The 14,336-nt window shown below is 31.5% G+C and overlaps 1 protein-coding gene across 2 annotated transcripts in view; it reads right to left on the bottom strand.

Moving 5' to 3' along the window:
- The window catches only part of LOC106465268, a 134,364-nt gene that overhangs the window by 97,582 nt on the left and 22,446 nt on the right, over positions 1-14,336 (bottom strand). For both annotated transcript variants that reach the window (XM_022393128.1, XM_022393129.1), the window contains exons 5-6: positions 5,719-5,851; positions 5,369-5,460 (exon numbers count right to left, since the gene is read on the bottom strand). In XM_022393128.1, coding sequence (XP_022248836.1) covers positions 5,369-5,460; positions 5,719-5,851 — 225 coding nt within the window. The remainder of the gene's footprint in view (positions 1-5,368; positions 5,461-5,718; positions 5,852-14,336) is intronic.

Here is a 14,336-nt window from a genome sequence, read left to right as displayed (position 1 = left end):
TTTTGAATACTAGTCAACAAACGCAATGACATGGCCTTTGACCCGTGACCCGTATAAAGAGGGTTAATAAAGACAAGACAGTTTGCTTAAATTTCATCTTGCAAAGTTTTAATATGCTCCGTCATTTCATTGATTTATTCATACTCTATTAGAACAAAGGCAGTTTATCATTTGCTTATAACAGTGCATACCAATCACATTTTTTAAATTTTAATTAAAATCTCAAAAACGTTATTATAGCATAAATAACACTATAGATTTTAACATTTATGATTACTATGTTTTCATTTTTAATACAGGGAATGAACATGATTACTGCTGTAAAATGGAATATTCTTTAACAAGTACACTTCTCAAAGGTAAAATATTTATTAAAGCAATATATCAAGTCATGTGGTAGGGTGTTATGCAGCCAAAACAGTCTGAAGTACACACCAGCAGGAGTGATACTTAGCAATATTCTACTTTCCATAGTTCAGACTGTGGTAATACAATCTATCACATGTTTTCAGTGGATGTGCTTTATTTTACCCTTACTTCACTTACCAAATTTTACCTCCATTAAGAAATACACAAGATATAAGCTCTGTAATTTTGATTTAATTTTCTCCTTTTTTTCTTTGCACCGAAAGTACAGAAACTTTATCTGATAGAAAAACATACTTAACTTTATGGATTTTTTTTCCAAATTTAAAACACTGATAGAGCTTTATAACCTAAAATAGTGTGTCAAATTTGGTATAAATATAAGCCACATATGCAAAGTTATTTAACAACAACTGCTCAATTTTGACCAAACATTTTGTGCACACCTACAAAATATGTCTAACATTTTTCTAAAGCCTCACCTAAGAGTATAGTTAGACCGTTTTTAGTTTTATTGTCATTTGGATTAAAGATGGCTGATTTAGAGCAGCAAAACTATAGGTTGAAAGCACATTCAGATACAGATGTATTGATTAGACCAAGCAAACTAGATTAGCAGTTTATAGCTAAGTTTTCAAAATAATCATACAAGTGGACAGTTATTATTAATTATTCATTGCTAACTTTTAAGCACAAATTTGCTAAATTTTATGAAATTCTACTAATTAAAGAATATTTATCGTCACATGATATTAGCTTAAGCAATTAGCATAAATAATGATGCTTGATATGGCTGTACCGATTGCATGGCGAGATGACACAAAACTGTTAATCTAGTTTCCATTGCATTACTATAAAGGAAGTTATTAAACACTGTTTTAGAGAGGAAAAACTACCACCATACATTTTAAAGAATCTGGTTGGTTCTGTAAAGTATACATCTGTTCCGAATAATAGGGTTGTGATTCTAAAGCTAAAGCTGGTTACTATCAAATATCACTTTTTCACTTGTTGTGGTTTGTTGGTGTGTATTTACAAAACATCATGATATTTAATCAAAAACACCTCAGGTGTGACAAAAAGGTGTAGCTAAAAAAGGACTGAGCATGTGACTTCAGGAAGAAATTGAAATTGGTGGCCAACCTGGTAGCTACACTTATAGCACTGATAAGAATTTTACAGTAAATATTCATTCATTAATTAGTCAGGCTTCATTTTTTGTTCAACTTGGGGCAAGATGGTGGGTAAAATAAAATATGCAGCCTACCTGCCAATTTTGATTTCATTCCTTTAAATTGCACACTCAATCCTTTTCTGGCCACACCTTTTTTTCACACCAAAGGTGATTTTCATTAGATTCTGATATGTGTACACAAAACTTTCATTTGCTACCTATGCACTGAAGTAAACTCATATTTCCAATAAATATAAAACAATTGCATATGTTAATGAAATCATACATTGATCCAGAGCACATTGCATTATTTTCACACATGCTTTGAAACTGTGCATATCAAGTTCATCTATATCAAAAGTATTAAAATATTTGAATCAACATGACTATATATTATTGATCGATCATATTACTAAAAATATTTTTAGGTTCATGCAGTTTTTGTTAGTGCAAAAGATTGAGAGTTTATATTTACAAATAATTAAATTGTAAGTTCTAATTATACATACAGGACACTTTGTACATGAAATCAGACCTATTGATAAAACATCCACAATGTTTATAGTTGCATTACAATCATAATCCATCATGATGTACAGTTATACTCACACAAGCTACAGTAACTGGCAGAGACACAAATATTACTATATGCAAACATGTTCATTACTGATAGTGATTGTGCATTATAGCATTACAACACTCAAGTATCAAGTTTTTAATTTTGTTCTTACATAATGTTGATTTACATTAAACAAACCCTGCTACTAAGCAAAACATTTACTAAAAATACTCAGATTATTTCAATTCTGGTATGGTTCTTGGATGCAGACACAATGTAAAACACTAACACTTTGTCTGCACTTACCATGCTAGCACAACATAATCTCCATAATAATTACTATCTCAATCTCAAGAACACTTAATGATCCGAAAGTTCGTAGTTTAAAAAAAAAAACACCAAACCATTAATCCAATCTTTAAATTCAGTATTTATTGTTTTCTGTTCCTAGAATCTTGTTTGTTGTTTGACAAACAGAAAATTTTCCAAATTTATAACCAGATGTCTGATGTATTGAATTATAAATTATTAGTTAAACATGATGCATGCAGTTATTCACAGGAACAAGTTCAACTGTTGCTACAAAGGTTCATGAATAACAAATAGTGCTATATCATCATAAATCTGGTTTGTCTGCAAAATGAAATTCACAATGTTTCTGGCCAGGAACTCAAAATATAAAATTCACTGACTTTTCCTTGCTTCCTTGACTCATGGGAACCATATTGTATGGTAAATAAAAGAATGGAAACCAATGGAGTCCTGGTATAAATAAGTCTAGACATGGCCGAGTGTTGTTAGATTCTGCTTCACATGTAATTTTAATGCAACGGTTTTGTTCAATAAGATATTTAGGGAAGAGATATATACACACACACTCTTGTTGTAAAAGAACATGTCCTCAAAATATCTTCTGTACAATTCTGGTTTGAACTCAGTGGGTCAGGTTTTTTAACCAGATACGTCTAGAGTGGCAGAGGAATGCAATAGAAGTAAGTCCAAATAAGGAGCCCATTGCCATGCCATCCATCTGTTCATAGAGGGTGTTACAGAAAAGGGCATGCAAATGTTTGACAGCAGGTTCTAGTATGGTGTTTAGCTCCATCTTGTATATATATATTAACATACATGTGAAAAATGGGACTTAAAAACCTAGAAAGTAAACATTGACATCCAATTTCTAACCGAATGTAAAGACCACAACATTATCCCAAAGTTCTTCCATTTCAAGCATGCCAACTGTAATTTTCAACATTCCACAACTGTCAACAGCACTTACTGGGTGAAGAACCTCATGAGAAATTTTGAAGGAAATGACAACTGTCCAACAAACATAAGAGAAACCTAGAAGACTTCTGCAAGAACATCTCATGGTTTGATTTTACACACCTCAGTTCCATGTATGAAGTATTCTGTATGTATAATTAGAATTTATAAAACTAAATGGTATTTTTCCAGTATATATATATGCCTTGTCTAGAGGTTTTAATTTTTCCATTATACCCTATAAATTTAAATTTCCTAATTTCCTCTATCCATTTGAACTGTTCAATTTACGATAAAAATAATTCTAATCACTAATATAAAAAATGTAGCTTTTTCTACTTTCTATAACTACAACATATACAGTTTCTACCTGAAGAACTTTCTGCACTGAAAGAACTCTAAAAAAATAAAAACATCATCACATTTACTTTCACTTTATAGTGCATTCTGTTGACCACTTCCTGTACTGCAAAAGGTCCTTTCCACTGCCAGGTGAGCTTATTGTTGGCTGTGAGTAGCAGAACTAAGACCTTGAAACATTGATCCTTGGCCTTATTGTTATAGAAGTGCTTCTGGCTGTCTTTGATGGGTTTGGATTCCCCAGTAGAACTGCTCTGATAGGTTTGGTTTAACACTCCTTTCCAGTCCTCTGTTTTGTGAGTCTCTTTTTATTTTGTCTTTTGCTTCACTTTGTCTTGGGCACTGCCCCAAAGCTTCTGCAGAGAATCTTTCTTCTGCACTTCCTTCAGCTCCCATTGACCTACATTTGAGATGTCACTTTGAGACTTTAAGAGGAACACCAACACTAGAGACAGTGCAACATGTGACTACAAAAACTCTATTTTGAAAAACAGACTGCCCTTGATGTATGCAATCAAAGGGATAGCAGGGATGGGCAGCTATCCCCTTCTGCTATACTCATGCAAGTCCATTGGTTAATATGGTCCGGAACAGGCATATTAATGAAGCAAATATATCCCAAGGAAAAAACTACTAGCAATTTTGCAGTCCACCTCATCTCAACAGTGTGTGTTATAAGTCATGGTATACATTGTAGCTGTACAATGTGGATTGGAGATATAGGAAGCATACCTGGACAGGCCATGCTCACCACTGAGCAGGATCCAAATCCTAAAAGGGGGATGGCCCTCAAGGGGAAAATATATATAGAAAAGATAACTTACCCAGTCATGGCAGTGCCAAAGTTTGAAGGATGGCAACAGTCAGAATGCATTACCCTGATGAGGAAGAGACAGCTACCAAACAATAAAGATAGTGGTAGATGAACATATGAGGTGGAGGCTACATGCCTGACTGAATAGTTACCTCCAATGGAAGGGGAAGGAAGGAAAACATGGGACTCTAATGATGAGTGACATGTTAAAAACGTAACAGCATTATATGTAAACTGTGGAAACAAAACACACCTGAGAAATCATATCCAAAAAAATAGAGTTAGGCCTAGTAGATTTCATAGGAGATGCATTGGAAGGCACGGCATAGGTAGGAAGAAAGAAAACGAAAAACTATCAAAATTTTTCTCTTCTTGAACAGGTTCGGAAAGTGCAGAAAGAACTCGAATCTTATTGGGAGAAAAAAATTGCCTTATATAACAATCAGTCTTCTGATGAATGATAGTCGAAAAATCCTCATTCAAGATCCCCAGACCTGAAGCTAGCAATGGCATTCGAAGTAGTGGTAATAATATCAGAAGTTATAAAATATAATATATATAATAAATATTCAAGCTTCTTTGTCAATTTTAAAATAGTACAAAAAATATTTGTCATAGTAGCTTTTATCAATATAAGTTAGCCATAAATAAAATCCTTTACAAGTCTTACAGACCTAAAAATGTAAGTTAAAATCATCAGAATAATGTATAATGATTCAATATTGTGTTTTTTGTCATATAATCATTAACCCCCTTATAAACTATTTTAAATTCTATAAAAAATTGTATTGTATTTTAAACCTAAATTTCTTGCTCTTTTTTAACTCACCTCACACTGGAAGCAGACCTTTATTCCATACAACTTGACTTTACTCTTTCGCAGGTTGCAGATTTTGCAAGGAGAAGAACATCCTACAGAGGCTACAGAAAAAATTTTCCTAGTCATAATGTTTGAAAACCTTAACGTTCCTTCTTTGATTTGTTAATAAACAATGGTCAATCAATAATAAATGTTTACTGGCAATATAAAACAAAAAATATCTTAATGCAATGACCTAAGGTAGATATTAACTGCTCGAAGTGAGAGTGGATTTATATGTATGTATACGTATACACACCTAAGTCAGATACTAACATAAGTAAAATATTTTTAGAATAATATATATTGTATTGATTTACCTTTGAATCCATAGTTCAGGAAGTACTTCTTTTTACACATTAAACATTTTGGAATTTTGTTGAAAGATGTTTTACACAATATGTTCAGAGCACATCTGATGTTTGTCCTTCTACGATTATTGGTCCATTTATTCTGAAAGTACACATCATGATCTATATATCTCTTACTAACACAAAAGCATGTTGACAAGTTTATATTGATAAGAAATATAAACAATTATTACATACCTTTTTAATATCTAAAATATTACATGATAAAAAGTTGGTAACTTTCCAAAAAATTGACATTTAATATACACATACAATCAAGAAATTATATGGTCAAAAATAATATCAAATACTTTTATGTATAAAAAATCTAGAAAAAAAAAAGTAGTACACCTTAAGTTTAAAAAAAAGTTCAATTATACCAGCCGAAGAAGTGTGATGAAGATTACAAAATACCCATAGAAAAAAGTAAAAATCAATAGATGCAAGCATAACTTCTCCCTAACAAAAATATATGCTTTTAAAACTTTATTACTGCTTTCATTTTCTACCTTGAGAGTTTGGAAAAAGAACAGGCATCAACTGAAAGTTTGTCCTTTTCCAACAAATTTGTTTTATGTTTCATATTCAAACTTTAAGTCAAGTGTTGCTGACAGTACGAAGTCAAATTCAACAATAAAAATATTTCAGTATTTCAAAAGAAATTTATCTGATTTGAATATAAATTTAAAATTGAAGCGTTCTACTAATATTAAAGTTAATAGATTATCCTTAGGATAAAATAATTCAAGAGCCTCCCAGAATGCACTAATGTTGTATAAAATAATTTTTCAGCTCACCAATAAAACAAAAATAAAAAATTTAAACACTTAATCATTCATTAGCTAGTCTGACTTTAAAATAATTTTTTTTTATTGCTCAACCTTGTTATTTCAAGTTTTCAGATGGACTTCAATTAGCAAATATTTACAATGCTCAGAGACATACAAGATAAACCCAAGTTTTTTGACAAGTAATATCTCATTGAAATACAGAAAAAAAATAAAAAATTTGACATATGTTCTATGAAATTCAATTGAACATCCAGTAGCCAAAAATCAGCACCAGAGTTAGTATTTAAGTAATATCTTTTTAAAATATAGAAAAAAATTATCTTTTGACACCAATATCAGGTCAATGGGATCAACAAACAAAATAATGAACATTACATTTTATCCAGAGGGTGCTGTTGCATATTTGGAACTGCATATAAAATGTGAATAAAAAAGTCATTTTAGCAGGTATAACCACTTTAAGTACAAAACAGCTGCTTGCAGATTATTACAATGTTTGTATATTTTAACTTTTTTACAGTATAATGTTTAAAAAAACGAAAACACAATAAAATCTACTACAGAAAAAAAAAGTAAAAATGCCAGAATTTCTGTATCATTTATCATAATGCTAAATCTTAAGTTTTAGGGTTTCATCAATTTTTCAAAAAAAACATCTTACAGTACTTCATATCAAAATATCCAAATAATATAAATTTAGGACAGGCTGAAATATGGGTGACAAAGATCAAGAAACCTATGTCATCAAAACAATATAGTAGCACGAATGTAAGAGGTAAACCTGGACTATCTAAGAAGTATTTACATATATATGGCTTTAGTCTTGTTACATGTTCTATAACTGATCATAAAAGCCACCCTGAAAAACACTTCATTATTGCACTCGTCTTGTATTTTTCTTATTAATGATTTTTTATTTTTAGAGATAATAATAATAATAATTTTTATATATTCATCATAAACATCCAATAGGAAGATTTGTATTATATTATTTACAATCACAAACATAAAAAACAACTAAATAATAACCACCCATAAAAAAAAACATTCAAGACAAATACAATAATGAAGTGGTCATCCACAGTTGCATTTATGACCCCAAAGGTATCCTCAGATGAAATAAAAGGCATTTCACACCATATATAACATGTAACAAGAATAACCCCAAACTATATATATTATGAAAACATAGCTAAGTTGTCCAAATTGCCTCTTATGTGTACAGAACAATTATAAAAAACGTTTTATAGTTCAATACACAGTATATGCAATATCCTCAAGGATAAGTTTCTTTTTCCAAGTCTTTTAATTCAGTTCAACTGGCTCCCTCTGTTAATGGAGGTATTGGTTATATTTCTGTCTACTATTCTGAGCAGCAGTAAGCATTTTCTTCAACAAAGGAACTTCCAGAATACCTCCAACTGACTGCGCATAATCACAGATCAACTGCTGTCCAATGAGGGAGACATCCTTCATGTTTTGAAGCATTAACCCTTCATTCACAAAAAATGCCTCTTTCAACAGTTGCTTGGCCATGAGAAAGTATCAAAATTAGTTTGATGACACACTATAAGTACTTGTAATTGATAGCTTGGCCCATATGTTTGAACAAAAAGTAGTCAAACCTATCAGTTTTGAGGCCAAATCCTTGAAAATGTACAACTATGGCTTCACAACCTGAGATAAAAACACGTCATCCTGTCTGATTAAGAGTTCACATCTTTCTGTTTTGTGATATTTCAAACTGACAAGAGTGGACAGTACATGTTAAAAATGAGTCTTACTATCCATTGCAGCTGAGGCCATTTTTAGAAGATAAAAACAGGCATTACTATGAGTAAATGAGTATTTCAACAGACACTTCACTAGCAATTTCAAAATTAAACATAAAAACAGTCAAACACTCATTGCAAAATGCAAGCTCATCTCTTGGAGTTGTCTTTTCTGTGACAATCAATACTTTCATATTTTCTGTTGCACACAACCTGACACTGACATGCTTAGCCGATCTGATATTTTCCATCTTACTAAAGTCAATTTTCAACAATTTAAATGCAGTGTCTGCTTTGGATAGCACATCATGTTTTACAACCCTTCTCAGAAGGTTTCTGATCATAGACTCAAGACCACAGCTGACAAAAGGCAGTACAGGGTGATCAGTCTGATATTTCATCAGAAATGGAGAGAGTTCTTCAGATATTAAAAAATAAAATTATGACTTTTTTGTAGAAAGGATATCATTTGTTGCAAATTTTACAGTATTAAATGCTTTACTTTTTGGTACTGTGTAAGAATTTGATATGGCATCAACTGTTTTATTGTGTGTTTGGAAATTTGGAATAATTTAAATTTCCCTTTGTACAAAAGGTGCATTCTCTACCCATTGTGTAGAACAAAATTTCAGTGCATACTTAAGAGACACAGTTATTTTCTCAAAGTCTTCCCATCTGGCTGGAGTATCTCTGAAAAGGTGGTACATGGTTTTAAGTATTGCTTCTAAATCCCAATCAGCAGCATTGAAAGCAGTATGAAGAGCACCATGGACTGTGTGGTGACCACAAAACCCAATGTTGATTAAAGACGGGTCTGAATTTGTAGTTTTTAACTCTGATTCTAATTTCTCATAGAATGATCAGTTAACATTTGGACCATCCATCCCTGTTTGCAAAAGATGACTAAGATTATGCTCTTTTTTTCAACTGTAATAAAAAGTTTAAAAGATCATTAGTCACTATGGATTTCATGCAGGATGGTGCCTCTCCACATACTGGTAACCAGGTGAAACACATATGCATGTGCACTTTGAGGACAGAATCATTTCATGTAACTTTCCTTGTGAATGGCCACATTGTTCACAAGATAAAACACCAGTTGATTTTTGGTTGTGAGGGTATCTGAAGTCAAACATGCACCATGAGAACTCTCAAATAATTATGACCTCAAGAATGCAACTGTTTGGGAAGTGAACAACATACCAGATGAGATGCATATTTCTGCTGTAATATCCACTGTCACACAGATGCAATGCATTCTTGATGATGGAAGAACACATTTCAACAGTTGCTGTCATAGATCAGTTATCATGTTATAGTTCCAACCCTGGAGGTAACATGTGACAACTGTTGTATTTGCATAACTATGGTTCTCTTAGTACCTCTATGCAATTTCACTTTTGTATGGCATACCATTTGTGAGAGTGTGAAACTTTCTTTATAATCACCCTGTATATTATATTCACAGTACTATACTGTATTGTCTAAATATGCTCACATGGATTTCTTGACATTTGATACCCATATTTCAACATCTCTTCAGCTTGTACTGCTTAGATATTTTGATATGTTATAATGTATGATGATGTATTTTTGTTAAAAACTAGGTTGAGCACTTAAAACTTTGGATTTGGCTTTGTAGTAAATTATGACGAAATTTTGTCATTTTTTAAAATTTTCTTCAAAAATAATACTTAAAAAAAAATTGAAATATTCAAATAGGATTATAATCTACACAAAATTCTCTTATAGTTAGAGTGGTCAAATATGTTAAGATACTTTTTTGTTTGCATGATCAAACATTTTTTTTGCACACAATAGCACCCTCTCCAGACAATATGTATGCCTGCCATTTTGTTTCTGTTGACCCCATTGGTCCAAAATTGGTGTAACAAAAATTCCATTTCTTCTATGTATTTCAATGGAATACTATTTGAATGCTAACTATGATACCAACTTCTGGTCACTGCTCTTGTCAATCCTCCTTAATAACTTCCCAAATAATAGAGATGTTATTTTGAAACTTTGTCATATTTGTGTGTATATTTATCAAATGAAATGCAGGAATTAAATCATTTATAACTATATTTTTGAAGGAAATTCATCTATTAACCAAATGTGCATAGGGTCAAGTCTAATGGACTGCTTTTAGTAAAATGTACAAGTCTGTTGTATAGAAAAAATCAAATGTGTTACAAAAGTATCTGTGCTCTAAAGCCTCTAATTTAAATACTTAAAAAGAGATTATTTTTTCGGTTTATGGTATTTTACTCTCCTGTACCATGAACTATTGTAAAATCAGCAATGTAGGATAAAAAGAAGAGCTGATAACTCTGATACCAAATACATATTACATATTACAACCACACTCTTTAAAAGGTCATAGTATGAGCACTTTGACAACCACCTGTGTACATAGGGTGAAACAAGCATTCACTAATCTTTATAATTATTTAAAAATAAACTTATTTCTGTAAAATTATTATGCAAGTTTATAATTGTTTCCAAGCTGTTTCAGTTTGTACCTGATAATGCCTTTCCTGGTGAAACCATTGTGGTAATAAATGAAATATATGTGAAATGTTTTTGTTTCTCTCAATTCTGTAAATCAGATATGAGATGCACCTTTATCCAATTCAATATATGTGAAACTAGTTTATTTGGAAACTTACTTAAGTTTTCAGTTACCTCTTTCAGCACAGGCTCAGTCCATGGGACAGACCTTGTGACCATTTTGTGCTTGTGTAATGAATTTATTGTTATACATTTATTTTTAATATCAACGTTTGTTTAGATTAAATTTATATTTAGAAAAAATACATAGCTTATACTGTTAGATATGTATTGCAAAACTCCCGCCTACTCTTCAAAGTTGTAGAAGATTCTCGAGAGTAAGAATCAACAATATGTGTGTGTATGTAAACACTTAAATTTGTATTGTTACATAATCTGAATTTTCTAGAAGGCCTCCACATGCCTATAAATATAACCAACGCGACATGCCAAAAGAGAGTATCTATTATTAGTTCGCTCTAGTCATTGTGTTATAAACTTCGGATGCTATAACTGTGATTGTTATAACGCTTATCAATCGGAAAACTTCATATATTTGACCAGGAATATTTATAAATTACAAGTCATTTAACTTCAGTGGATTCACATTGGACATTAATATTTTTACAAAAACCTTACTTAACGTCATCGATGGAAACTCAATCTCTAATAGGTATATGAACAGTGAAGACTTCAACACTAGCAAGCTTCCTGTTAAGTGAATTGTGCCGATGTCAACTCAAATTAACTTGCTCATCGTGAACCGTCAATAAAATATTGAAGAAGTTCCAGACTAGAAAGAAGACTTTATATTGCTTGTAAGTTTGTGAAACTTTTGTTTATAAATCATTGTTTGTAATAACTATTTGTAATAACTGTTATTATAAATTGTATTGTTGTGTGTATATTAAAATGTAATTGTGTGAAAAAAAGAGAAAACTATGTGTATCAATCTTGCTGGCAAATATCACAAACTGACTATATATCGGCATATATTTAAATACTAAATCTAAAGTACAATTTAACTACTAAATTTAAATTATCAGTTAACTTGGTTTCAGACTATTTGAAATTTTATTACGTAACATAATAAATTGGGAGCTTGTATCCAAGATCTGAATGAGAGACAAAATTCGATCTAACTTAAAATTTAAATCACAATTGAATTTATATTCATCAGTGCCAACAAGATTGGATCATGTCTGATTATCAAGATTTTCTTCTATCACCCTCCCTAGAACAACTAGAAAAATATAATGAAAATAAATTGCTCAAAATTGCCAAAGTTTTAGAACTAAAAGTTAAAAGGTCAATGAGAAAACATGAACTAAAAAACTGTATTATTGAAATACTAGTCGATGATGATTTGTTGCCTGAAGAAGCATTGGAGGAATACTCTAGTGTCCCTACTAGCCAATCGGGGTTGAGTGATAAATATAAATTAGATATCCAGCTAAAACTCAAACAAATCAAGCTTGAAGAAGCTTGTATCAAAGCTGAAAGAAAAAATAAATGCCTTGAGGCCGAATAAGCTCATATTGAAGCCGAGAAAGAGAAAGAACAAGCTTGAATAGAAGACGAGAAAGAGAAAGAACATGCTCGCATCGAAGCCAAAAAAGAAATTAGAGTGAAATAATTGGAAATTAGACTCAACACTGATCAACCAAGCCAAAATGACAACTTTGAACTTAATCAATATGTTAAAGTACCACCATTCAATGAAAATGAAGTTGATAAATATTTCCAACATTTTGAGAAGGTTTCCCAAACCATGGAATGGTCCACCGAAAAATGGTCATTATTATTTCAAAGTGTTTTAACTGGCAAAGCACAAGAAGCTTATGCCGCTCTCTCTCTAGAAGATTGTATGAGCTATTATCAAAGCATAAGAGTTAGTACCAAAGGTTTCAAGGTTATCGCAAGCAAGATAATCAAACTTATGTGGAATTTGTCGATGAAAAAGAGGTTTATTTTGATTGACGGTGTAATTCTATGCATATTGGCAACAGTTTCGACAAACTAAGACATTTATGTCTAATTTAGGAATTTAAACGTTGTGCACATGATGACCTCAAAACTTACTTAGATGAAGAGAAAGTTAAAACACTATACGAAGCAGCCACTATTTCCGATAACTAAACTTTAACACATAAAACCACTTTTCATAAAAAGAAATTCCAACCATTTCAACAAAAACCTGTATCTGTTCAATCCACTAAGGTTGAAGATTCTTCTGAGAAAAAATCCATCTCCCCTAGTTGGAAATCTTCTGACAGTCTGGATAAAACTTCTTTAAAACAATCAAGGAAGGCTTGTCTGCCATTTTTGTGAAAAACCTGGTCATATTATGTCCGATTGTTGGTGTTTGAAGAATAAAAAGGAAAAGGAGGCTACACCCAGTGCATTTGTGTCCACATATGGACGTAGTTTCACCAGATCACCCAGTGTTGTTGATTTGGCCACTGATATAAAGGCTGATGTAATCAGAGAGGAATTTATACCTTTTGTGTTTGTTGGTTCTGTGCCTTTGACAAATGGCACTGCCAGTCCCATACCCATACGTATTATACATGATACTGGGGTGACTCAATCATTGTTGTTAAAAGGTATTTTGCCTTTAGAATCGAGTTCTGCCACTGGTGAGTCTGTTATTGCTCAGGGTATTGAGGGTGGCTTTATTAATGTTCCTCTTCATAACATTTATTTAGCATCAGACCTAGTATGTATGTATATATAAAATCTTAGTTTAAAATTGTCTAATGCCAATTTTTAATTCTCCAAGAAGAGAGTTGTAAAGAATTTATTGTTATATAATTATTTTAATATAGACGTTTATTTAGATTAAATTTATATTTAGAAACATGCATAGCTTATAGTGTTAGATATGTATTGCAAAACTCCTGCCTCTTCTCTAAAGTTGTAGAAGATTCTTGAGAGTAAGAATCAACAATATATGTGTGTACGTAAATGCTTAAATTTGTAATGTTATGTAAACTGAATTTTTTAAAAGGCTATAAATATAACCAAAGTGCTAAAGTGAGCTATAAACTTCAGAATCTATAACTGTGATTGTTATAATGCTTATCAATCGGAAAACTTCAGATATTTGACCAAGAATATTTATAAATTTCGAACCACAAACCATTTAACTTCAGTGTATTCACATCGGACATTAATATTTTTAAGAAAACATTACCTAATGTCATCGGTGAAAACTCAATCTCTAATAAGCATATGATTAGTGAAGACTAAAAAGCTAGCTAGCTTCCTGTTAAGTGAATTGTGCCTAAGTCAACTCAAATTAACTCTCATATCGTGAACCTTCGATAAGATATCGAAGAAGTTCCAGAATAGAAAGAATACTTTATATTGCTTGTTTGTGAAACTTTTGTTTATAAATCATTGTTTGTAATAACTATTTGTAATAACTGTTATTGTAAATTGTATATTGTTTGTATATTAAAACATATTT

This window comes from Limulus polyphemus, unplaced genomic scaffold (assembly GCF_000517525.1).
Source record: "Limulus polyphemus unplaced genomic scaffold, Limulus_polyphemus-2.1.2 Scaffold1890, whole genome shotgun sequence".
NCBI classification, from domain to species: domain Eukaryota; kingdom Metazoa; phylum Arthropoda; class Merostomata; order Xiphosura; family Limulidae; genus Limulus; species Limulus polyphemus.
The sequence above is the reverse complement of the archived record's forward strand: the minus strand, read 5'-3'. Positions and strand labels throughout refer to the sequence as shown.